The sequence below is a fragment of the Schistocerca cancellata genome, chromosome 10 (assembly GCF_023864275.1).
Source record: "Schistocerca cancellata isolate TAMUIC-IGC-003103 chromosome 10, iqSchCanc2.1, whole genome shotgun sequence".
NCBI classification, from domain to species: domain Eukaryota; kingdom Metazoa; phylum Arthropoda; class Insecta; order Orthoptera; family Acrididae; genus Schistocerca; species Schistocerca cancellata.
In genome coordinates, this window is record NC_064635.1 from 117993474 (window position 1) to 118021145 (window position 27672).

The 27672-nt window shown below is 37.8% G+C and overlaps 1 protein-coding gene across 1 annotated transcript; it reads left to right on the forward strand.

Annotated features, from left to right (window-relative positions):
- LOC126106424 (V-type proton ATPase catalytic subunit A) lies at nucleotides 1–27428 on the forward strand. The gene is made up of 12 exons (XM_049912700.1): nucleotides 1–141; nucleotides 3100–3193; nucleotides 3391–3503; nucleotides 8081–8308; nucleotides 9214–9351; nucleotides 9539–9690; nucleotides 10821–11092; nucleotides 13242–13368; nucleotides 16137–16385; nucleotides 19353–19559; nucleotides 21732–21921; nucleotides 26163–27428. The coding sequence occupies exons 2-12, from the start codon at nucleotides 3115–3117 to the stop codon at nucleotides 26253–26255; spliced, it is 1848 nt and encodes a 615-aa protein (XP_049768657.1). The 5' UTR covers nucleotides 1–141; nucleotides 3100–3114; the 3' UTR covers nucleotides 26256–27428.
- Nucleotides 27429–27672: the final 244 nt, after the last annotated feature.

Sequence of the window (27672 nt, forward strand, 5' to 3'; positions counted from 1 at the left end):
CCTAATAATGACAATTTTTAAATTTCCTGTGCGAGATGATTAAAGGCAGAAGACACGAGCATGTTACGGAAGACTACGATGTTATTTGACTTCATCAGTGGGTGGTCAGCTGACTAGTCTTGTGATTGGGGTCCTGGGCTGGTGAGTACGGAAAGTCGATTTTATCCGGTTTAATTTGGAATTTTGTTGTATTTTTAATCCATGGCGTACAATTCTCAACTAAACAAAACTGAAGACTCGTTTCGCAAATCTGACATATAAATTTTTCAATTGGTTTAGGGGATTTAAGGTAGTTGTTGTGCGAATTTTAACTTGCTGTTACAGTCCAGTATATACTTCCATCAGCAGGAATATAATGCTAAAATAGTAAATTGTGAGGCTGTTTCTAGGTCTTGAAACCGCTAGAAAATTATTTTTTCTGTTTTTGACGCACGCAATCTCCAGTAGCTGGCAGTCAGCAGTGGAGGTTACGCCTACTTTTCGCCTTTTGTGGGCCACTTAATTTTACTCGTCCAGACCGTAGTTTCTAAGTCATGTCATGTGAACACCTAATATTACAGTTTTATTTAACTGTGTTTGTAACATTAAACCAAATCCACTTTACGTTTGATTATATGTGACCTACATTTTGTTCGTGCGCCAGTAATAGGTTTGTATCTTCATAGATATATCACAAACATCTGGCCAATGCCTTTTTTCTTATCTGTGAACATTTAATATACTGGTCGCACAACTCTGATAGAAAATTTATGGTAGACGTTTGTCCGGCAGGTTAAGTGTTTCATCTAACATGTTAAATATATCTGATTTGCAATGGCACACAGTCAGTTGTTATACATCTGAGCTCTGTGTAAGAATAACAAGCGACACCATTTTCAGCGTTAATTTCTTTTCCTAAAGTGTTTTTAATTGTTGTTAAAGTTGGCAGCGATAAAATAGCTAGTTTGATGTTGCTTTCATTATCTTTCTATCTGGTACCAGTCTTTTCATCTCTGCATATCTACCAAACTTTATATCCTGAATGATCAGTTTTGCAGGTTCTCATGATTGTCCAGCTTCTCCAGGTTCTTCCATTGACAAGTTAACTGTGGGTAAATAAGTAGGCCTGGATATCCTATTCACATATTTCTTCTCATGGGGGGGAGGGGGGGGAGGGGGAGGAATATTCCTGATATTTTTTCCATAATATACTCTCCTTGGTTCCTAAAAATTTCAACTCATAATCCCATTAAATGTAAATGCGTCACTTGTCTATTATGCAAGATTTAAGATATGAACATGTCTTGAATACTATCTTAAAACATTGTACAAATGTTTATGAAATATTTCTCCCTCCTGTACTGATCTTGAGTAATACTACTTTTGCATAGAATACATTTCAGTGAGAAGCATTTTATAGTAGTGTGATGCTGATTCTGGTCTTGTAAATGCCTGTTTCCTGGTTTTTAGAATTTGGGCACCAGGTTATTTTATACTTCCCAATTATTTTTGCCGCATCAAAGTCATTTTGATTGCTTTGCAGTATTTATTCAACTCTCATTTGCTTATCCTTGCCTTAAACATTGATTCCCCCCCCCCCCCCCCCCCAAAAAAAAAAAAATCGAACCAAATCAATCTTTTCCTTCCATATCACACTGTGTGATAGACCTTGTTTATATAGTATTTCATCTGTACTTCAGATGCTTCATAGATTAATATTTCTGCATTGTATCTCAAGGTCCTAAGCTCAGACTTAATGAAGTAACTTGAACAGGATGACCTCCTTAATGCCAGCCAGGATGGATTTCAAAAACATCATTTGAAACCCAACTCGCACTTTTCTCTCATGACATACCGAAAGCTTGGGGTCAAGGCAATCAGGTACATGTATTTCTTGATTTCCGAATAGCATTTGATTCAGTATCACACCTATGCTTATTGTCAAAAGTGTGATCATACGGGGGGTGTCAAGTGAAATTAGGACTGGACTCAGAACTTTTTGGTAGAAATTATGTAATGTGTTATCTTGGTTGGAGAGGCATTGTCATATGTAGAAGTAACTTTGTGTGTGGCCCATGCAAGTGTGTTGGGAACTTTGCTGCTTGTGTGGTATATTAATGATCTTGCAGACCATATTAATAGTAAAATCAGGCTTTTTGTAGATGATACATTTATCTGTAATGAAGTCGATCTGAAAGAAGCTGCATAAATACTCAGTCAGATCTTGGTAAGATTTCAAAGTGATGTTGAGATTGGCAACATGCTTTAAATGTTCAGCATGCCAACTTCCTTTAAATGTTCAAAATTGTAAATTTTGCACTTCACAAAATGAAAAAAATGTAGTTTCCCATGACTGTAATATCAATGAATCACTGTTGGAACCAGACAACTCGTACAAATACCTGGGTGTAGCACTCTGTAGGGATACGAAATAGAATGATCACATGATACTTAGGTTTATCGGTTGATTATTGGGGAAATGAAATCAATCTATGAAGGAGATTGCTTACAAATCACTCGTTCTAGACTATTTCTCAAGTGTGCGGGACATGTACGAGATAGGACTAACAGGAGGTATTGAACCTACACAGGGGAGGGCAGTGTGAATGGTCACAGGTTTGTTTAATCCGTGGGAGTCTCACAGAGATACTGAAGGAACTGAACTGGAAGTCTCTTGAAGATAGCTGTAAACTATAGTGAGAAAGTCTAGTAACAAAGTTTCAAGAACCAGCGTTAAATTAATACTCTAGTGATATATTACAACCCCCCTATGTATCACTCGCACAGGGATTGTGAGGATACAATTAGAGTAATTACTGCACACACAGAGGCATTCAAACAGTCAGTCATTCTTCCCGTGTTCCATATGTGAATGTAACAGGAAGAAACCCTAATAATTGGAACAATAGGACATACCCTCTGCCGTGCATCTGAAGGTTTGCAGGGTATAGATATGGAGGTAGATTCAGAAAAAATTTATTCCAGAGATCTGTGGTTTTTCTCAGTACTGTAGTGTGATATGATTTTTGAAATTGTAATACAGAGACGACTTTATCCCTTTTATGACCCCAGAAAGTGCTATTACTAAACAATATATTAATTACACATTTATTTTCACAGATAAAATCATTCCAAATGACGAGCACACTGATAAAGACATCCGATGAGGACCGAGAGTCCAAATTCGGCTTCGTATTTGCCGTATCGGGACCTGGTGAGTAATTTCATAATCTATAAGGACTTTTCTATTTATTGGAGTATTAGGTTAATTTCTCACACTGACGACATATGACGTATGAAAGATCAAGAGCCAATTTTGGTCTGTGTGAATGTGCAAATTACTGGAAATTGGTTTGTATATTGTGTAATGTATATGTTCATGCAATGGGGATGGTTTTATTTCCGTTACAGTGGTGACAGCAGAACGGATGGCCGGTTCTGCTATGTACGAACTGGTGCGTGTTGGTTATTATGAACTGGTTGGAGAAATCATCCGGTTGGAGGGTGACATGGCAACAATCCAAGTGAGTAAAACCTCAATATACAAGAAGTAAAATAACTGTAGTAACCTTTCTATGTAATAGTTACAGCTATTTTGTATGTGGAACTATGCCAGAATTCCCTTACACCGTTGGAAGTATTTAAAGATATTACACAATTTTGGAATGCTGGAAAGGCAACAATATACACGTATGTGTAGACAACTTGTCACAAATAGATAACTGGTAGGTAGTACATGTATACAATTAAATATTTTTGTGTGCATGCGTTTGTGTCAGGGGATTTATATTTTTGATTATAATATATTGGGAGTGGGAGGCAATCCGGCCTTAGGGAACACTTGTTTAGCCTCACCTGTCTGCTGACATGATTATTTCTCTCACCTTATTTTGTTATTCTCGATTCAGCTGGTATCGCTTACATTTTTGGCCTTCTCGAGTCTTGCCAGTCTCCCAGCTTCAAGGCTTCTTTACTCTGTATCTGTCTTTGGCTTTAATCAGATTGGTAGGGCGGGCAAAGAATGGAGATAATGATCCCACTAATCAGTTCTGGAGGGTGGTCACCAGGCATAAGAGAGGATGTGAGAATTTGAACACCCTAATAAAGCTTGCTTGCATTTTCTGCCGTGGCAGTGCCAGTCTGTTATTTCAGTATTGCTAGGCTTACTGACCTTTGGAGGTTTGCTATGGAAGTTATGTACTTAGTCATAGTACTTGCTGGAGAATGCATTTAGTGTGTGGACCTAGCATGAGATGATTGAATTGCCATGTAAGTGGTGTTCCTCGAGTAACATTGAGGTGAGTTAACCTGTTTATATATAATACTGTGCAGTTTTTACTGAATTCAGAGGGACTGGTTCAATCAGGGTTGACAAAGCTTCATAAAGTTTGAGAAAACATTTTGTTATAGGAGAGAGGAATGAATTGTTGCACATACATTATAACCATAAATTTAGTAATAATTTTTCAATAAAATTAGAATATTACATAGCTGTTTTTCCACTTTATCTGTAGGCGTGGAAGAAAAGAGTAGTTTTCTTTTACTTCTATTTTGACATACTGTAGAACCTCCGTAATGATCTCATAAAACATGTCCCACCGGTGTAAGACACTTTGGCTTTGAGTAACAGAGTATTAAAAGTTGGTGGGTATTAAATTCAAAGAATCAGACAGTTATTCAGGATCGTGAGTCACTTTCCATTGCTAAGCCCAAACATGTTAATCTTTTTTTCATTGCAAGTTTCCATATTTCTGCATGATTATCAGACACATTTGAAATTTTGAAGTAATTTGTAAAGCTCTACACAGATTTCATTTTCATTTGCGGTATTAAAATGCAATATGTCTCTGTACAAAGATTTTTGTGACAGTGGATTGAAAGTTGACACAGTTGTCTGCCAAGTCTTATCTTATCAGCAACTTAATTAAGATAAGGTTTTAAGAGATTTTCTGACAGAGCACTTGATATTTTAATCCGATTTTCAATCATACCGCTGAAGATGTCAGAGTATAATTTTATGTAATAGTCTGTCTTCTTAACAATGGTATAAGTGCATACTAGATATCAACACAAATAATAATTTGATAACTACAAGCATTCCCTCAGACATGAAGCTGTGGGGAGGTAAAGCAGCATAATAAAGGAGGAAAGGCTCAAGTGAAAGAATGATTGGCTGATGTGTGTTTGACAGAATGGGAACAATGTTAGGAAGTGAAAGATTAACAAACAAAGCTTTCACCCCACCCTTCCCTAATACAGTTTCAATATTTTAATATTGACTCAGAATGTCCCCCTTTGATTTGATAGCTGTGTAATGTGCAGTAAAAATAATCTTTACGTGCTGAAAATCTTTCGTGAAATATCGTTGTTGTTTTACGTTCATTGGGAGCAAAATTTGAAACACAGTAACTGTTGGTCAGTTGTGCTCTTGATATGCAGATGCAATGAGACAGGCATTTCATTATAACTGCAATGAAATTGCACCCAAATTGAGATTTTTTTTTCAGTTTAATTATTTGCACCACATTTACAATGTATCTGAAGTTATGGTACGAAGAAATTAATTGCGGATTTTGGCATACAGGATTATTCTGTTTCAAAGTGTAACTTGAATTAATTTTTTAAAAATACCTATTTCAGCAATAAACAATACATCTTGTGATTCATAATTAATTATTGTCAGTTAAACACTTCATCAGTATCATAATTGGTTACTGAAGGAACACGTGAATCATTATTTGACCTAATGAATCTAGTTGTGACTGGCAAAATTTGGCGAAGGGGAGTACATAACATGGCCACTGATATTGCAGTTGGTGTTACATTTAATCTGTCAGATACTTTGATAAAGAGGAAATTATTAACTTGTACAATTTCACACACATTCCATTTCTCTGCTGTCAAAACAAAGTACTGATATTTAAGAAGGTTGGGAGTAAAAGTCATCCATTGGTCCATCCATCCTAATATTATGCTCTTCACAGTTTGCCTAAATAAGTTCAGATGACACCAAAAATGAATCCTTCAGCAGGCTTGTTGTTGATTTCCAATGTCAACCTCATTCAACCAAACTCTGACTTTTATCACTATTGACTCATGGCAAGGTGTTAAGAGTTTAACTTCCCTTCAACCATATAGAATCCAACCAGTAACTATCACTGTAATAATGGCCAAATATGGGTCGTATACTTGGAAGCAAAAGGATACTGGACTATCCAGTTGGGCAACAACCATCAAAAATTAGGAAACATGAAGGGATCATTCATTATAAGCTTTGACCAATGAATGACATTACAGTACCACCATCAATATCTCCACTTAGACAGCTGCCACTGATTACATACCAAGAAGTTCCTTCCTTACAGCCTAGCCACTTGGGACCATTCCGTCTGTAGTGCCGAACAGTCCCTCTCCAAATATGCCAAACATTTCCTTCACAGGCCAAGATTAGCCTCCATACCTCATCCAGAAAAATCTCCAGTCACCTCCCTCCTCCCCCATACCCACCAGCCAGCCAAAAGTCATTCTTTCATGACTACCACTCATGACTGGAACAACTGATCTGAGTTTCAACTACCTCTTGCTGTAACACTGAAATGAGGAATATCTATCCTACTGTCCTCCCCACCCCTCCCACATCAGTATTTCACACTCACCAAGTCTACACAATACCCCTGTCTGTCCATACTCCACCCTTGCTCCCAAACCTGTCCCTCTTGGCTTATATCCCTGCAGTAGAACTAGATACAGGACCTGATCCTTACAACCTCCCACACCACATACTTGAGCCCTGTCAAAGGTGTGTAACTTCTACCCTGTCCAGTGCAGGGCTACCTGTGAAAGCAACCATGTGAATTACAAACAGAGATGTAACCACTGTGCCATTTTCTACATGGGCACGATAACTAACAAGCTGTCTGCCCAAATGAATAGCCAAGCCAAACTGTGCCCAAGAGACAACTGGACCACCCAGTTACTTAACATGCTGTCCAACATGATTTGCTTCACTTTAATAAATGCAACCTGCTTTTCTGAATTGTGCAGGTGAGAACTCTCCCTACAACATACCCTTTGTTCCCGTAACTCCCCTGGCCTCAACTTTCACTAGCCTGTCCTCCACCTGCTGATCCCCTTCCCTGCTCCCACTTTAGTACTATGCTTTCTATCCCATCAATGCAGCTACTAGTCTTTTTCCCTTCTTTACCTCTCCCCCCCCCCCCTCCCCCTCCTTTTCTTGCTGCAGCGAGTAAGCATAACAGCCAAACTCTAAATATTGCCTATAAAAAGGTAGCAACAACTTGGCAGAACGCCCAGAAGCACATCACTAAACACAGATTATGTGTGTGTGGGTATTAGATTTACCAGACAGCCTGAAAAGGCTCAAAACTAGTTCTGGAACTCCTCACAGTAATCTGTATTTATATTTCATTAATGCCTAGTCATGTGTTCTGCAGTATCCAAAATGGATAAAATTAATTTGTTTAACTTTTAATAAGACTGCTTCTCAGTATTAGGAGGCTTGAAGAGTGTTTTACCTTTCAATATTTTTAGTTATTCCCAGTTTGTTTTACAGAAGACCCTCACTTCTGGAAAAAATCTCAGCATTAGCGTATGACTGGCATAACTGTGCATTTTAAATTTGTAATGAATTTTGATAAATGCATTTATAATTTTGTAATAATATGTTGGTGACAAATGCCATGTATTACAATTTGAACATCTTGACAGATAATCCCCCCTTTCCCCCTCTTGTGACAGGCCATTCTCAAAATGATTATCACTATGCATTACATAATTTGCTGTAAGAGTAAAGTTAATCTTAACTTCTGGACATTCACTAAAGAGGTTTCAACAACAAATTAACACTTATTAGTATTACAGAAATTAGTGGCAAAATTCATTTCTTCCATGAATTCGTGCCAAAAGCCCATATAAATATATACTGCTACTTGAAATCAAAGACTGCTCTGTGTAAAATTCATTTTTGGACATGTAAAACATTGGGGGTGCCACATCCTGTAACATTATTATAATACAACATGAATATTATTTTGTGATCTCATATCCCAAATATTGCACTGAGAACTTATTTGTCTCACAGGTATATGAAGACACCTCAGGTGTGACAGTAGGTGACCCTGTGCTGCGCACAGGCAAGCCGCTATCGGTGGAACTTGGGCCCGGTATCATGGGCAGCATCTTTGATGGTATCCAGCGTCCACTGAAGGACATCAATGAACTGTCGAATAGTATTTACATCCCAAAAGGTGTCAACGTACCTGCCCTTAGCCGCACTGCACAGTGGGATTTTAGCCCCGTCAGTGTTAAGGTAAGCCGAATTATGTGCTCTGTTTGCAAAATATGAGTACTTCCTAAATAGTATCTCTACATGTTTGGTTAAATTGTTACTGTAGTATGGAAAGCATAAATTGCTACTCAGTGCCATCAGTCATGAGTGGCAGTCTATCCTTTCCATATTGCTGTTATTCCTTCCTGGACTTTCCCCATTTAGTGGCTCTTTAGCAAGGAAAGTTTTGCTTCATAGTAGTAAGTTCAGGACAACATGTGAAGGAGTGGAAAATAACTGTTTTGTCCATTTGGAAAACTTTTGATTGAACTGAGATACGGTAGACATACGTGGCAGGGGTACTTTTTATTGGTAGATGGAGCAGGGGAAGAATGACTGCTTATACATTTCTGTGAGAGCTGTTATTTACCTAATTTTATCTGTGCTATCTCTATGGGATAGATGTGGAGAGGGTTGAAGGATATTCGTAAGTTTTAACCTGGAGTACAGTTCTCGTGAAATGTTTGACGTATTTCGTAAAGTGACTGCAAATTAAGCTATTTCTCTCAAAAGGTTAATCCGCTTGAGAATATTGTAAAATTACGAGGAGATGAAATTGGCATAGCGTCGATACACACACGAAAAAAACTCTTCCTAGTTTTCAGAGCTGTTAGTTCCTTTGTCAGAGAGGAAAGGGGGGAAACAATTGGCAGAGGAGGCTAAGCTAAGAGTGGGATCCACATATTTTGAGAAGAATGAAAGAAGGCAGAGGTGAAGAAAGAAGTGTCAAGAGTCCAGGATTTTGAGAAAATATGCTGTTGGTTCATTTGAATTGTCAACTGTATACAAAAATATAGCAGATTATGTGTGGAAATAAAATGAATGAACACATTGAAAAAGATTTCATTTAATTGTATTTAAGGAGTTGAAATCATGATTTTTTTCAGATTGGGAGCCACATTACTGGTGGTGACCTGTATGGTTTGGTCCATGAAAATACTCTGGTAAAACACAAGTTGCTGCTGCCACCTCGTGCTAAAGGAACTGTCACATACATTGCAGAACCTGGAAATTATACAGTTGATGTGAGTACTGCAGTAGTTGTGCTATTAAACAACATTTAACTTGATAATAGAAACTATTGACATATATACACTGGAGTGAGTAAAGACGGTAACCATATTGTGACACACACACACACACACACACACACACACACACACACACACACACACACACACACAAAATCGTACATGGGATTGTTTGTTTCAGGATATTGTTCTGGAGACAGAATTTGATGGTGAGAGATCGAAGTTCACTATGCTGCAAGTGTGGCCTGTACGTCAGCCCAGGCCTGTTACAGAAAAGCTGCCAGCCAATTACCCACTCCTTACTGGTCAACGTGTGCTTGACTCCCTATTCCCGTGAGTTAACTATTTTTCACAGTGACATACTGCCCAAAGTAACACCTGTTTAAATGTTTAATGTTAATATCACCTCACTACTGAATGAACACCGTAGTTACACAAATTGGAAACAACGGCTGAGACTGCCTGCTGGTACGAACAACCTAGCTGTGTCATCTCTCATTACTGTTATTTCACATTGAAGAAGCAACTGGACCTTTCACCACTAAGGTAAAGGGCTCAACAAACAAACAACTGTGGTACTGTGTTAAGTAACATCTTATCACAGAAAAAGTTGTACTCTGTCCAGACTGAGAATAAAGTTAATAGAGTGCTTGGTTTGATGCCAGATTTTTAAGAGGGAAAGATCTTAATGTGCTAGCCATCTATTTTATTTGTTATGGGGTTATACTGGTGTACATATGTGTTGCAATATTCTGGTAATTTTCCTTGAAGATGCTTCTAAAATTGTGGATATTCATTTCATCTTGTGCATTAAATGTGGGGGGGGGGGGGTCGTGATCGCACATGAGAGACAATGAAAGATGAGGTTTCCAGTGAATGCAGAGATGTTCTCCTAAATAAACAATAAACAACAGGTACCTTCCTCCATCTTTGTCCTCGGAGATAGTTTGTGACAATGCAGTGACAATGACCTAAAAAAGCTGTAAAATTTGAAATTTTATAGCTCTTTTTTCAGATTTGTGAGATGCAGATGTTGTTTTTGCTTTTATTATTTATTTACATTTGATCTGTTCAGGATTTAATTTTATTAATTTAATTTTTTTGTTACTGTATTCAATGGTACCATTGCCAGTATCACTGAATGTGAAAGATGTTTGTTATTAGTTTGGTAATATATTTATGATAACTGAGTGACCTGTTACAGTGTGTTTAGGCAATGTTTTTCATACAGAAAGCATTCAAATCAACGTCCAACCATCCAGGTGTTGGTTTTCTGTGGTTTCTCTTAATCATTTCAGATATAAGCCCTCAATCAATTCCTTTGCCCTTTCTTTCATAACTAGCTAATTCTCTAAACTCCTGATTATTGACAAAAAGAATTTTTTGGACCTTAAGAAATAATTGCTCAAAAAATTGTAAATGAATGTGATGCTTATAATCATACAATTTTATTTATATTTCAGGTGTGTCCAGGGTGGAACAACGGCTATTCCTGGGGCCTTTGGTTGTGGCAAGACTGTAATTTCACAGTCATTGTCAAAATACTCAAACTCTGATGTAATTATCTACGTAGGTTGTGGGGAGCGAGGTAATGAGATGTCTGAGGTACTCAGGGACTTCCCTGAGCTGTCAGTGGAGATTGATGGTGTAACTGAGTCTATCATGAAGAGAACAGCACTGGTCGCAAACACATCTAACATGCCTGTCGCTGCCCGAGAAGCCTCTATCTACACAGGTACCTTTCAGTTAGCGAGCTATTAATGCTGTACACTGATAAGTCAAAACATTATGACCACTACCTGCCACAATGTTAGATACCACCTGATGGCATTGCAGGCATGTGAAGCAGTACCAAAAGTGCGTGAGTAGAGCATACATGGACAGGTCATCACCCTAGTGAAGATGTAGGTTGCAAATGCAGAAATCCATGGATATAAGTGACTCTGCCAAAGGGCAGATTATTATTACACACAGCTTGTGAACTAGTAGCTCGGAAATGGTGAAGCTGGTTGAATATTCACATGCTACTGTCGTGAGCATCTACGGAAAGAGGTAGGAGGACAGTGAAGCTACGATTAGGCTCTAAATGGTTGGACGTCAATAAGTCTTCTCAGAATGTGGGTTTTGGAGATTTGTCCACTCTGTAAAATAGGATAGATGGTGGTCTGTGGCATCTGTCAAAAGAGCACAGTGCTGTTTCATACACAAGCACACCATTCGTCATACATTGTTGAACATGGAGCTCCATTGCAGACCACCCCAATGTGTTTGCATGTTGACCCAACTTCATTATCAATAATTTCAGTGGCACGAGACCATCAGGATTCAATTGTTGATCAGTGGAAATGTCAGCTCCTTGGGTGAATCACATTTTTTGCTACATTAGGTCAGTGGTTGTATCCACAAATGCAGTCATTGAGGTGAACAATGACTTGAAACATTCAGCATGTCATGGGCATAGGCTGGTGGAAACAGTATTATGCTATGGGAGACATACTTTTGTGCTTGCATTGGGCCTGTGTGGTAGTATTTGAAGACGCACTGACAGCTGCAAACCAACTGAATCTCTTCATGCTTGATGTCTTCCGCAATGTCTTTCAGCAGTATAATTGTCCTTATCTGAGCCAGTACTGTGGTAGAGTCATGCGAGGATTGAAATAGTGAACTCATATTGATGTCTCGGTGAACAAATTCGCCTGGTGTAAATTCTGTGGAACCCATCTGGGTCACTACTTGGCACCACCATCACCACGTACAAGTCAGCAGCCCATTATTTGCACCAATTACATGGCCCTGTGTGTAGACATCTAATGCCACACACCTCCAAAAACCTTCCAACAAACTGTTGGACCCCAATATGCAGAATCAGTGATGTTTTTCTTTCCACAGATGGACAAATCAGCTATTAAGCAAGTGGTCATAAGACTATTGGCTCGTCGGTGTAAATGTAATCTCAAGTTCATATTTCTGTTTGTTTTGATGATGATGATGATGATGATGATGATGATGATGATGATGATGATGATGATGATTAGTTTGTAGGGTGCTCAACTGTGCAGTCATCAGTGCCCTTACTAAGTCCCAATTTTTTCACAGTCCAATCTAGCCACTGTCATGAATGATGATGAAATAATGAGGACAACACAAACACCCAGTCCCAGGGCAGAGTTCCCTGGCCAGGAATCAAACATGGGACCCTGTGATCCAGAGGTAGCAATGCTAACCACTAGACCACGAGCTGCGGATTTGTTTATTTTGAATTATTGACACAGACGTCCACTTCATTTAAAGTGAAGAAAATGGTTGTAATTGGTTTCTACACATATATTGGTATTGCATTTCCTGATAAGCTTTTTGAGCCCTGTGTAACTCATTAGTGATTGTCACACTGTTGGTATGATTCTGGGTTAAAGGGCTGAAGCAGGGTTGCAACCTAAGAGCATGAAACAGCTTACTCTAGTAGTTAAATACAATAGATTACTACTCCTTACATGAAAGGCGTGGATGTTGAAGATGGAAATACACTTCTGAATGCACATCATTTCCAAAAATCAGTAGCATACAATCAACCAGTAGCATTGTGATGTCTTAATGACAAAAAAAGTGTACCTATTGCATCACACTATTAGCTTTTTGTTAGTCTCATACCGAATCTGGGGCCCACCTCTCTGTTCTGCTTATTAATATAGTAATAAGAAAATGTACCAAATGAATATAATAAAATTAAATAATTCTGCACAGTGGAGTCAATGTATACATTTACTGCAAGTTCAATGAGCATTCTTTTGCGTTGCACAAATATGTATTGTGTTGCTCTCAAAATTCTACTGATCTCATAAATACCATACTAGAAAAAAAAATACATCATTTTTCTCTCTCCACAGGCATTACACTGTCAGAATATTTCAGAGACATGGGTTACAACGTATCTATGATGGCTGACTCAACATCACGTTGGGCTGAAGCTCTTCGAGAAATCTCAGGTCGATTGGCTGAAATGCCTGCAGACAGGTGAGGTGGAATTGTTTAATGGTTATTCTCTTTAATGTTGGATTTAATTAGAAACTTTTCATAATAATCACAGCTATGGTATAGGCACCTATTCCACTTGCTCATCACATTTTCTTGTACCTTGTTTGTTTATAACCGGTGGCTGTGAAAGCACCACTTTCTCAGTTGTGGCTCTGTCCGTCATTAAGCTCCTTTCCACATTCATCACTCTACACTTCATGAAAAACATAGGTGGCCCCCTTGATGGTTTTATGTAGGGTGCATAGCATATTCAGTTGCTCACTATCTTGGTACAACTGACATCACCATTAAAATGTGAGGCTGATATGTCATTGATAGCAATATGCTAGTTACTATGAAGGATTTTGAAATGTTAACTAGAGGTCACAGGCTATCCTTGTATAATCCTGTGGCTTAGTAATGGTCCTAAGTACATCAAAGAACGGGAACTGAAGTTATGAAAATACCTTAATTTTGAGTGTGTGAAATGTGGCCATCTTTTTCACCATATTAGAGCACTTTATTTCTAATCTTATGGCACTGTTAGATAGCAGAAAACTTACCTCTTCTGATCATAGTAAATGAGATGTTGCAAGCGTAGACAATTTCAATGATGTGGTGTGTGCATATCCATTCTGACAATGAGTTTCTGAGCCACATCATGTGGTTTTGGGGCTGGGCGGTGTGTGTTTTATATTCCAAATATGTTCGCTCTTTTTGGTATGTGGTGCCACACTGTCCATTTCTATAACTGAGTTGCAGCTTTAGCATGCTGCGAGGTACCTGTTATTGTGAAAACTATATTTTCTCAACTGCAACACATTCTCCACATGCGTACACATTGACCAACATAATGTGAAACAGCTTTTGGTATTACTAATTTTCAGACTTTCTTCCTTGGTGGTGCAGGGTATGAATTGTGGTACCCAGTTTCCTGTTTGTACTGATTGACAGTGTGAAGGTTGCCTTTTTAGATTTTCACAAAACATATATTTGACAAGTCATTTTGTTGTTTCTCAAACTGTTTACCTTTAAAACTTATACACTTTTCATGATTTTGGAACAGATCTAGAAATATTTATTCTCACTCCAACGTTCGTACTGCAGAAACATGGTTTTAGAAAGGTTAAACACATTAACACACTGCCGAAGGATCCAGGGTTTACACCTGTTTCACATGCCATATGTTACAGATGGATCTCAAGATAACTGGTTTTTTCTACACTCTATCTATAGGTGCCCGATTTTCACTACTCCATCTATTTAGTTGTGTATCAACTAGATTGCATGTACTTTTGCTTATTTAGCATTTTGATTGTATTTTGGTGTTTCAAATAGTAACTTTTTTCGTCTTGAAGGTCCTCCTGCATGTAGAGGTGGTCCTATTCAGGAACTGAAAGGACGTGAAAAAATCTGAAATACTTTGTGATGTTTTTGATTATTCAGATGTTCCTAGTGAGAATGAATATGCAGGTGACCGTGTGTATGAATTAATGCTTTATGGTTCTGAGAACTATTCCATTGACAGTGACACATTTGGACCTGTAAAAGAGCATAAGGTGGCTGCATTTTCAAGTAATTCTGATACTAATGATACTGTTCTAATGAATGATTTATTTTATCGTAATGTTAGCCTTTTTGAGACACTGCCTGAATCTGAATGTGTTTCGGTGATGAAAATCTTTTATTTACGTACTTTCTTTTAGATGAAAGAGAGAAAAAAAGTTATTAAATGGTGAATCAGGTGAATACAGACAACGGGACATAAAATCAACTTTTGTTTCTTTCAAATTGATTTCCTTGATTTTTATCGAAGACCTGTGACAAGCCAATTGTTGTTTACTATTGAGCATTAACTATTATTTCAAAGCAGTGGCATCTGATTAACCAAAGAAACAAATGGTTATTTGCTTGGAAGGGCTTCATGAATTAACCTCTGTTGTTGATTTTGGTTCATCATGGAACATCCAAACAGTTGATTGCTGCTCAGTTTCTGAATTGTATAAATGTGTCAAAGTTTCTTCTCCTGTTATAATGTTGTATTCATATTTTGCATTTTCTAGGACAAATTTAAGCTTTTCCGTACACAAACTGATGCAAGAATTCTGTTGAGATCGTCAGATTGTGTGGAATCCATTGAGAACTGATCTGTTTCAGAACTAAAGAGTCACACAAAATCAAATCTACTGCAGTTGTCAATATACATTTATCTCACAGTAAGCCATGTGCCAACCCTCTTGAATTATGTTGCACACAGCATTGTTGGTTTTTGGAGGAACAACAGATTTTAGTCGACCTCTACAAAATTTTCACTGACAGCATTAAAACAATGAAATTCTGTACACCAATTGTAAACAGTCCTCTCTAGAGATGACTCATTACTAAGTGTTAAATGAAGTGATTTGAGGCATTGATGCCAAGTTAGACCTTTACAAAAATTTTGCCATTTACCCTCAGTGTTATGATTAATAGGCTACTGCTACAGTGACGGGCATTACAAATTGTAATCACATTAACTCTGATTTTATTTTGAAACGGAATACATTTATAAGTCGTAAATAAGTGTCATTTATGATTGAACTAGCACTTGCCGCACTCCATAAAATCTATGTATAAAATGATAAGACATGACGAAATTTATGTAATTTATTGGTCACAACAGTGCAGAAAATGAAAGTTACAGCTAGAAAAGGGAGTAGACTTGCCATATGTTCCACTTTATGGTTTTGGTACGTGCGTGCCTACAATAATTTATTTTTCTGTTCCAGTGGTTACCCTGCCTACTTAGGTGCACGACTTGCAAGTTTCTATGAGCGTGCAGGTCGTGTGAAGTGCTTAGGTAACCCAGACCGAGAGGGCTCCGTGAGTATTGTAGGAGCTGTGTCGCCACCTGGTGGAGACTTCTCAGATCCCGTAACAACGGCCACACTAGGTATCGTCCAGGTGTTCTGGGGTCTCGACAAGAAACTTGCCCAGCGAAAGCACTTCCCGTCCATCAACTGGCTCATCTCGTACAGGTATGCTTTTGACAGTGTTTGTAATACTGGTGACATCAGAAGCAGAAATACACTGCAGCAGTTGATATGCAACCTCTGTGTGTAATCTGACAATGGAAAGTCCAGGATGGATTAACATTATAATATGAAATTGAATAGAGAGCTGCTTACCTTATACAGTAGTTGTTTACGATGCACCAAGGTGATATAGAGGAAGTTGTTGTAAACAATTTGATACAGGATTCTGTTGTGCTCCATTAAGACGAGAGATGACAAATTGGCCTAACCTACAGCGCATGTGCAGTGCATGATATTTTCAGCATTCTCTCGTTCTCTGCACAAAAACCATTTGTCCTGGAGAAAAAAATGAATAGGATCTTTTTGTAGGAAATTTAATGTAGTGACATTTTTTACTTGGATGTGCACTAGGGGCTGTGGTTTTAGAATTATTTTGAAAAAAACTTACAGAAGTGACATTCAAATGCACCTCTATTCTCTCTCTCACCTCCTATCAATCAGAATTTTTATTATATCGCTAATGTCCCTCCTTCCTACCTCTACAAGAATTTGCAACTACACAAATTTTTTCCATGTTAGACCGTCTTTTGTTCTTTGTTCACCAGTATGTCAGGCCTTCAGCTTAGCTGTGAACTTACAAATTGTAAAGCTGACTTTTGTGTAATTTTTACTGCACAGTTTTGTAGATTTTAACAGCATAAAATTAACAAGTAAATTATTCTGTCCGTCTGGCGTTCTTACTGTGAGACTACTGTGCCTGTGAGAACTAAGTTATCAAATCAAAAATGTAAATAGATTTTGCGTAACATTCACAAAAGTCTTTTTTCTTAAATCCCTCATGAGAAAGTTCAAATCAATGAAGACCAAAAAAGGTCAAATTGTCATGTAGATAAAAATTTCTGTGCACTGGTTGGAAGGAGTGGTATGAACAACACACTAAAAATCCTGACCATTGGAGAAAGGAAGGGGGGGTGAGTGAGTGAATGAATGAATGAGTGGGTGGGTGTACCTTTGCAGGTCACTTTTGTATGTTTTTTCTTGAATAAGTCAAAAACTGTGGCCCATAGTGATAATACCTCAATACAAAATCAAACTACTTTAAATTTCTAACAAAAAAGTCTAATCCATTTTTTTCTCTGCAACCAGTTTAGCTGAGTGAGAGAGGAAGTTTAAAATTTCACGTATTGTGCATGCGCTGTAGCCTAGATAGTTTATGTACACCATTTTGAGATGGTCTCCAAACCAACTTTTTCGAGGCCACTGTAAGACATTTAACAGTCAGCATTTACGCCCTGTAGAAGATGTATTGAGTGGCTGATAGGTACACTAAGAGTAGGCTATAACAACTAATTTTATTCATAAGTAAGTAGCTAATTAATTAAGTAATTCTTGTGGAAAGTGATAGCACAATAATCCATGCTATGAAATTGTACATGAAGTAGGACGGACGGCAACAGATCTTGGCAAAAGTAAAACAGAAAATTCAATTAAAATAATGGGTAATGAACAGGCTACATTTTACATTTAGCCATTGACAACCACTTTGCAATTATCGTTACCATAATTTAGTTCTCTTTAATTTGTTTATATATCTTGCCTTGGTGTCTTGTATCCTGAAATAAGTAAACATCTAAAATTTTTGTAGAATGATTGTGCAACTTTATTTGTAACAGCAACTGAAGTTTTACAGAAATGAAACTTTAGGTACAATTTGTTCCAGAACATACTTGTTAAGATATATATAATGTTCCTATTATACTCTGAGGTAACAAAAGTCGCAGGACACCTTCTAATATAATGTCAGACCTCCATTTGCATGGCATAGTGCAGCAACTCGACAATGCATGGACTCACCAAGTTGTTGCAAGTCCCCCCAAATATTGAGCCATGCTGCCTCTGTAGCCATCCCTAATTGTGAAAGTGTTCCCAATGCACAATGTTGTGCATGAACTGACCTCCCGATTATGTCCTGTAAAGGTTTGATGGGACTGGGTGATCAGGTGGCCAAATCATTCGTTCGAATTGTCCAGAATGTCCTTCAAACCATTGCAAACAGTTGTGGTTCAGTGACAGTGTTTAGGAGCGTGAAGTCCATGAATGGCTGCAAATGGTCTCATAGTAGCTGAACATAACCATTTCCAGTCAATGTTCGATTCAGTTGGACCAGAGGATCCAGTCCACTCTTTGTAAACATAGCTCACACCATTATGGAACCACCATCAGCTTGCACAATGCCTAGTTGATAACTTAAGTCCATGGCTTCATAGGGTCTGGGCCACATTCAGATCCCACAGTCAGCTCTTACCAACCGGAATGGGACTCGTGTGAACAGGCTACTGTTTCCCAGTCGTCTGGGGTCCAGCTGATAGTCACAAGGCCAGGAAAGAAGGTGCAGGCAATTTTGTGCTGTTAGCAAAGGCACTCACATCGGTTGTCTGCTGCTGTAGGCCATTAACACCAGATTTTGCTACACTGCCCTAACAGTTATGTTCATCATATGGCCCACATCCCCCCCCCCCTTTTTCCATGCAGTGTTGCTTGTCTGTTAGCATTGACAACTATGCAAACGCCCCTGGCTCTCAATCATTAAGTGAAGGCAATCAGGTACTGCACTGTCCTCGATGAGAGGTAATGCCTGAAATTAGGTATTCTCAGCACACTCTAGATGCTGTGGATATCGAAATATTAAATTCCCTAAAGATTTCAGAAATGGAATGTCCCATGCATCTAGCTCCAACTACCATCCTACGTTCAGTGTCTGTTAATTCCTGTTGTGCGACCATAACCATGATGGAAACCTTTTCACGTGAGTCACCTGAGTACAAATTATAGTAGCATCAATGCACTGCCCTTTTATACCTCTTGTATGCAATACAGCCACCATATGTACACCTGATTTCTGTCAGCTCAGTGTGTATCTCTGAATTGCATTTTTCGATCTGTAGCTTAGTCACATATTTATTTTAACAGTAAATACATGCGTGCTCTGGATGACTTCTACGACAAGAACTTCCCTGAGTTTGTGCCATTACGTACAAAGGTGAAAGAGATTCTGCAAGAGGAAGAAGATCTGTCTGAAATTGTACAACTGGTTGGTAAAGCATCCTTGGCAGAAACTGACAAGATTACACTTGAGGTGGCCAAACTATTGAAGGATGACTTCTTGCAGCAGAACAGGTTGGTTGCTACTATAGATAGGGCTTTACAAAAACTTTTCAGCTTTGTGTTTCATAGTTCTCTCAAAATGACTTAAGTTTTCCAGTATTTCATTCTGTTTCCTATTAGTTGTATACACAAGACATTTGTCTGCAGTTTTCCATTTTCCGTGGGTCCTGATTTGTTTTGTACTGAATTTAGGAACGAAACCGATTGTACGTAGGCTAGTGGTGCTGCCTTAGAGGTAACACAGCATCCATATTGTTAATGATTTTGGAAGATTATTTACTTGAGCCTTATTTCACACAAATGGTATCATAACCAGTTTGGGCCTGTTAGTCATCATCAGACGATCTAAATGTATTACAAAGTAATTTATCAAAGTCTGGCTGGGAAAGGAGCATCTCCTCCCATGGTCAGTTGTAGTTTGATGAGTTACTATGTAACATTCACATTGTCTGATGGCTTGTTAACAAGTCAAAACTGGTAATGATACAATTTGTGTGACCTGAAGCTGAAGTGTCTAATTTAAGTGCAAACTGATTGTCCTAAGTACAGGAAATATATTCGCAGCTGTGAATATGGACTACCATCAGCTGTTTAATGGAATGATGACAATGAAAATTTGTGCCCGATAGGGACTCGAACCCAGATTTCCCACTTATCGCAAGCTGTCACCTTACCACTAAGCATGACTCACGGCGAGATCCAAACATCTGTCAGCAACCACGTGTCTACATCATGCATGTATATCTGAAGGAATTTACATCAGAATTTGCATTAACACACACACTGCAAGTGTATGAAGAGTCTTCTGTTCTGTCTATAGACAGTGTGTTAGTAGTAAATATAGGTATATCCTCTAGTGGCTTCATACATGACCTCAGAAACTAGCCCAGGATAATACCCTCCTGAAGGGAATGTACCGTCCAAAGAGGAGTACATTTAGCCACTGGACAACTGTGATAGTGCCATGACCAGTGCCCATGGGAATTCATATCAAGACAGTGTTTTTAAACCTTTCAGCATCTGCTTAGTGTGTCACAGACTCTGTTTAAGCACATAAAATGGAGATAGTCCCTTGTTTTGTTGCTAAAAGGGCTCTACCTAGTGGTGGTGCAAGAAGAGTCATTTTTTATTTGTTTGTGAATGTTTACGTGGTAGGAATGGTTTGTAAGGACCTGATAAAGGCAGAGATTTTGGGTGCTTTATATGGAGATCCAGGATCAAAAACAAAGGTGCTGACAGAAGATTCATGCTTCCTAGAAGAAAGTATGAAGGATGAATCACTCATACACGTGTTTCAGTTGCCTGTAAAGAGTGTTCATTTTCATGATTTGTATGAGAGCAATGTTCATTCTTCATTTCCATTTGGGACTTCGCAGTACTGATGTAAACAGTGTTTCTCTATTCAGACAATGGTTCAGACCATCAGTTACAATCTGTTGCAACAAAGAAACTTAAAGGCAATCTCCATATGGCATAAATTGTCTGCATTAAAGTTACATGAAATATTATTTTGCATATATGCATCCTCCAGTTGCCTAAACTTGGTGATTATTGGTCCACACTCATATCGGGAGTCAGGATTTGTAAGTAAATTTGGGACTTCAACATTTTGGCTGTATTGTTCATTTGCTTTTGCATCACACAGGATTACTTTAGCACAAGTAACTACATTAAAACCGTATAAAATATTCAGCTGCATTTACACACTATTACACATTCCTGTACTAGTTTTGCAAATGCAGGCAAATGTAATTGTACCACCATTTTCATGTGTTTCTTGTTCATAAATTGTGTATTTGAAATTTTTATTTTGAAATACTCGTTTCCTGTAACTGACACGCTTTTCACTTTTAAATGGTGCAAGAGTAATGTTCCTATAGTGTTTCTGTTGGTTTCAGTGTTGTTGACGACAGTTGTCTTGATTGTTTTCACTGCTTTCTCGAAAATATTTATTGAAACTATTCTTTAAATTTATTCTTTATTTCATTTTCTTAGCTGCATGTTTATTTCATACAATTGTGCAACTAAGACATTGAAATAAAGAATAAATTTAAGCAGTATTGTAAATCACACTCACCTTATTAATATAAAAGAGGATGCTAATGACCATAAATTGTAATAATAAAATCAGATATCTGTTAAGTGTTGGGTAAAAGATTAAAAGCAACACCATATTTTTTTCAGCTACTCACCATATGATCGTTTCTGCCCATTCTACAAGACAGTAGGCATGCTGAAAAACATGATTGCTTTCTATGACATGTCTCGGCATGCAGTTGAATCTACTGCTCAGAGTGAGAACAAGATCACTTGGAATGTTATCAGAGATTCTATGGGCAACATTCTGTATCAGCTTTCATCTATGAAATTCAAGGTAAAATAACTTATTTTAATTGGGCTGATTAGATACAAAGAAAAATGCTTAACATGAAAATAATTTTGTAGTGCTGACAAAACATTGTGTAACTCCACTTTTTTTTTTTTTTTTCCTTGTAACATGAAATGAAAGTAGTTAAACATGAAAGGATTGCATTTCTTGGACAAACAAATGTGCCTGTTTCCTGCAGTTGCAATGTCGCTTAGACTTGTGAGACACTGCACAATAATATATTTTTGCCCAGAAACAATAATATGTGCTATCTATAATATACAGATTGCACAGAATGTGTCTATTGATGTAAATAAAGGTGAGAAATTTCTTTTAACATAAAAAAAATTCAGTGCTCTCAGCTTGGGATAAAAGATTTTACACTGTGTATACTATTAATGTATTCACAACCAACAATTTGTTTACAAAAGTTTTTGTGAACATTGTATGTGTTCAGTGAAGAGTGGTGCTCCCATCCCATAAAATACAACTATTGGCTTCTTGCAGAGAAATTGATTGCAAAACATTGTTACCCATCTGTTTTAAATTTAGGTCATTATGGAAATAGCATTGGGATTACATTTCATTTCCTTATACATCCCCCCCCCCCCCCCCCCCCCCAGTGGTAATTTTATTGGCATTATATTCTTTCCTACTTTAATACAAGAGCTTCCCCAGCCATCAATATCACTAGAAATTAACACAAGTGTGAATGCTAGAATGTTAGGATATAAGAACAGATGCTAAATGCATGTATTGACTATGTAATCATCTTGTCATTGTGCTTCCTTAGATTTCCTGATCATGTTAAAATATGAGGTGTGTTCAGGGGGAGAGGGGGAAGGCTTTTTTTCCCCTCAACTGCATCAATGTAATCCTCTTAAAAATAGTCACTGTAGTCAAAATACACACTCCTTTCAATCCCAGAAACATTTGTGGAACTCAAGTCTCAAGCATAGCTTTTAGCTCCATCAGTGATGCGTTCTTGATATCGTCTTTGTTTTTGAAACAGTGGCACTCTAAAGTTTAGTTTCTGTACGGAGACAGAAAAGCCACATATAAATAGTAATTCTTAGTGATTGTTCGACCTAGTGGCAAGTATTTGTTTTGCACTATGCCATAAAAAACAAAGAACAAAGCTAGCACAAGTTCCACATTTGACCATACTCATTGAGCTGCCACCTAGCCAGCTGAGCCTTAGTTTTGGCATTTTATTCTCAGGCTGATTTCCTCACTTGTTATGACACATTTCAGTAGTTCTGCATTGTCATTGGCTTCAGTGACTCACGAACATCTTACATTCGCTGCTGTTCTTGTATGAAATTCAACAGTTTTCAAACAAATTTTGCTGTCTGCATCTACATCCATACTCCGCAAGCCACCTGACGGTTTGTGGTGGAGGGTACTTTGAGTACCTCTGTCATGTTTCATACCAGTCATCCGAAATAAATTTGTGGTTTGGGCTAATTTCATTGACTTCTTTGATAGTGATTTGGCGATCATTCATAATCATTTCATTCTCTTTTACTAAGATTTCATCGGTCGATGAATTGCTGAGGCGTATAGGGCACTTTCTGCCCTTAATTATTTAAAGGCCTTCTTCAAAATGCTTTAGTACTTGTAAATTCTTGTTTTCTCCAGTGGAGTCACCAAAAGCAATATTTAAGACTTCTAAAACTTGGCTGTGGTTTGTTCTGTTCTTATAGCAAAATTAAATATGAATTCTGTGTTCCATTTCTATACGAAGTAAGTAGTTGTCATTGCTAGTAAAACATATGTAACCTTTTTGATAGCTGACACCAGACTAAGTATTAAATATGGCTAACATAGTGTACATACTTATAAGACATGTTTACCAACACAGCAATAAAATAAATTCACAGTTCAAACTTACACAGCATGTGAATTACAACATTCTTGTTACTTTTTGAACATACCAATTGAAATTTTGAAGGTGTTGACACATTTGAGATGGTGCTAGACTCTGACTCAGTTGAAACAGTTGACATAGTGACAAAATGAGTTACTCACAAGAATAGAATCACCTTCATTGTAATCACTTAGAAACATTCCCACTTTACACTTTTTTACAGGTTTAATGATGTCATTCACTGCAGTCCTCCTTGGTACCATGAAACAGTCATCATGATCGTTTTCACTAGAAACATATGAATAATCACTTCAATAATCTTCAAAAGTATTCCAGATTCCTTCATCTCCTTCCATTTTCTCAATAGAACCATCTGTAAAAGCAGAAGAAACTTAAAGATGCTGGCAGTAACTATTTGAAATATCAAAATACAGTTAAGATGGTGGATAAACAAAATAATAATAGTATTAGGAAAAGGATAGATTGGTACTCACCATAAAGTTGACATCGTGAATTGTAAACAGAACAATGAAAAGTCTTTTCGTTGTGCCTGTGTGCAACTCAGTGTGTCATCTTTACAGTAAATGGCAATCTATCCTTTTCCGAATATTGTTGGCATTCCCATTGTTTAAATAAGCAGAAGGTACATTAAGGCCATCAAGAAAGTACATTGACCACTGGTGTCCATGAAGCCATCTTGGCACAGTGATTCACACAACTGTACGGATTACCCTGACATGCCTCCCTCCTCGCTCCAAGTTCTCACTGCTGCCCCAGTCTACTTTAAATCCCCATACACATGAACAGCATTTCCGAGGCTCTCTGTGTTCCGGAATAGCATCTCAGCATTTAATGTGAGCGATCCAGCCCGAAACCCAGGTGCAGGTACTTACACAAATGAAATTACACAATTTCAGAGACTCTGATGTCCCATTTACGTTTGATACTGAGGTGCTATTCCAGAATTTGGAGAGCCTTGGCGGTTCTGTTCATGTGTAAGGGGAAATGTAAAGTAGACTAGGGCGGCAGTGAGAATTTGGATCGAGGAGGGAGGCATGTCAGGGTAATATGTGCAGTTGTGTGAACTGCTATGCCAAGGTAGATTAGTGGTTAATGCACCTGTGTGTGTTTGAGATCAGTAAAGTCTCTGTAACTGCCATTCCATTTGTAGCTGATTGTGTTGTGATTGCCTGTGTGGTTCTGTGTTTCAAATCTATTTGCAATAATAGATCTCCAAAGATGTAGTATCTTCATGTGGCCATCACTTTCCTGTACTTTATGTAGTCAGGGGAAAACACCTGAAAAATGTTGGTCTGTTGAGATGATGTATCAATTGACGGATAAAAGCCAGGCTCAAATCACTTGGCTGACTTTTACTTTCTAGGTCTCATTGGTTGACATGCTTCATATTAGTCACATGCTTGTCATTGCTGTGTTTATATGCAGTTTCCTAAGTTGTGAACTCTTGGTTCCAGAAAATTAAATTGTGGAGAACTCAACAAATTGTTTTGAAAGAAAACTTTATGGCATAGTATTCTTAATAATGAATAAGAAAAAATATGAGAACGTGTTTAATGTTGTCGGTATATTAGACTGTTCTGTAATATTTGCTAATATATTCTTCAGTCAGGTGAGTGTATTAGCAATCTATAAGGGTTTCATTACATAAGGAGTGGAAACAGATTCAGATTCCTTCCGTTGCATTTTTTCATTTGAAATCTTAAGCTTTTTTATGCAAAACTGTCATCAGATAAATTTCCTTCACTGCCTTTGTTTTGTGGTTTCTCTCTGTACCTACTTACTGGGAGGCTGCAGAATGCAATTAAGTGCTAACCTAAGCTTTTTGTGGTTAGAAGGTGCAGAATATGATCAACTGGACCCCATGAAACTAGATGAGAGATGTTTGTGGAAAATAAATCTTGGAAGTTGCAGAAGTTCCTGTAATATACTTAGGAGGTACCAAGAAGTATATTGTACACACAAATCATTCCTACACCACCAACCCTCCCCCTCCCCACATAATTAAATTTAGTGACAGTGCCATAGTGGAGGACAAGTTTCTGCTTACCACATGCTGAAACTGGATTGCCTCTCTGGAAACTTTTGATGAAGTGGTAGAGATTCTTTTTCTTCTGCTGTCAGTTTGTATTCCAGTTTTGCTGGTTGGTAGACAGATATTTTTCTTCCATTACTATAGTTATTCAGAAATACATTCCACAGTTTTACAGCTTGTCATTTTCCACTTAGTTAAATCGCGATTGTGCTGGTGCCCACTGTGTGTGTTCTATAGTGTATGATGTTTTTTACCTACCATCGTGGTACAGTATGGAAGTAAATTTGTGTACACACATAATTAGTGTTTCATTTAAATTTTCAGGACCCAGTTAAGGATGGAGAAGCGAAGATCAAGGCAGACTTTGAGCAACTTCACGAAGACATTCAGCAGTCCTTCAGGAACCTGGAGGATTAAAGTGGTAGCTGCCTGCAATTCACTCTGTGCAGTTGTCTCCATCGGTAGCCTCTCTAGGACTGCCAAGTGGCATGGTTGCTCAACATCTAAGCATTCCTTTGCCCCATAAGGACTACAGCAGATGAAATTTCAGTTTGACTGGTTTCATTGGTGCTAAGGTTATGTTATGCCCATTTCTGCTTCTCACATTCCAGCAGAGAAGAATTTACTTCCGTTTTCTTCCGTTTTCCTTCTTCCTGCTTTTAAGTGTCAGTATGGAGGTAACATAAATTATAAATCCCATTTAAGTGTGTGTGCTGCAGTCCTGTAAATTTATTTGCCCCTCTAAATCCCTTCTGTGTGTAACATGAGATTGCCATCTGTATGTATGTACACACCATACTGCAGTATTTGAAATCAGTTAGAAGATGAATCACATCACTTACTCATTGTTTCACATAGCATGCGTGCAAACTGCCATCAATTTTCCTATTTATTTGAATAGTTCTCACATTTGCAGTGTTGCATATTCTTTTAATTATCATCCCATTGAGACTGAGTCAATCCTGCAGTTGTAACTCACTATTTACACACACATTTAAGTGTTACAAAAATAAAGAAAAGATAATTGTTGTATATTGAAAGTACAAGGAACAAAGTTGCATTTAAAATTGTTAATGTATTTTATATTTCTCTGTAGACACAAAGTTAATTCAGTTGGCTTAATGGAGATGTGTGTAAACCTAACATAGCAGTTTGTGCACAAAGTGTGTATATGTGAAGTGGAGATGGTTTCTAATTTGCTGATTGATTGCCAGTATTAATTTAAACAACTGTAGTTGTGGGATGTAGTGGGAAGATATTTTTTCCATAAAAGTGGTGGATGTATGTGTCAGATATTGGTTGCATGTGTAAAATAGCGATCCCAGTAACTGTAAAGCTTTAGAATAGCAGGGTACAGTTACTGACTGTATAGTTGTACAGGTGTTGTTACTTTTAAGAATTTATTGACACAAAGGTGAAAGTCTATTATTGTATTGTAATGTTTATAGCATTTAAGGTTTAAAAAATCCTATTTCTGTGTATAAATGTTACCATTCCTCACGAAACATAACTGTGTAGAAATACGGTCAACTTCATGTTCATTTGCATTTCACTGTTGTCACATGAATAAATTATCCAACATGATCACAACTAGTTTTTCTCTTGTAATACCACCCATTTTGCTCAAATTGGAGTCTGCCAAGTCTTAAAATCTGCCATGAATGCAGGATTCAGCTGTAGTTTATTACTTTAGTCATCTTCTCATTCAGGATGGTGTGGAATGAAGAAGTATTTGTTTGGAGTTGTGGCTTTGCAAACTGATATCGTAAGTTTGTGTTTGGAAACTTTTCCATATGTTTTAATTCTGAGCAAACACAGAAAACATAAAGGATGT

What these genes read in the sequence shown, in the direction of transcription:
- LOC126106424 (XM_049912700.1), top strand. Translation starts at nt 3,115, where the DNA reads ATGACGAGCACACTGATAAAGACATCCGATGAGGACCGAGAGTCCAAA. An exon ending in AGAAGCCTCTATCTACACAG is followed by an intron (nt 11,093 to 13,241) that starts GTACCTTTCAGT and finishes CTCTCTCCACAG; the next exon opens with GCATTACACTGTCAGAATAT. An exon ending in GACTTCTTGCAGCAGAACAG is followed by an intron (nt 19,560 to 21,731) that starts GTTGGTTGCTAC and finishes TATTTTTTTCAG; the next exon opens with CTACTCACCATATGATCGTT.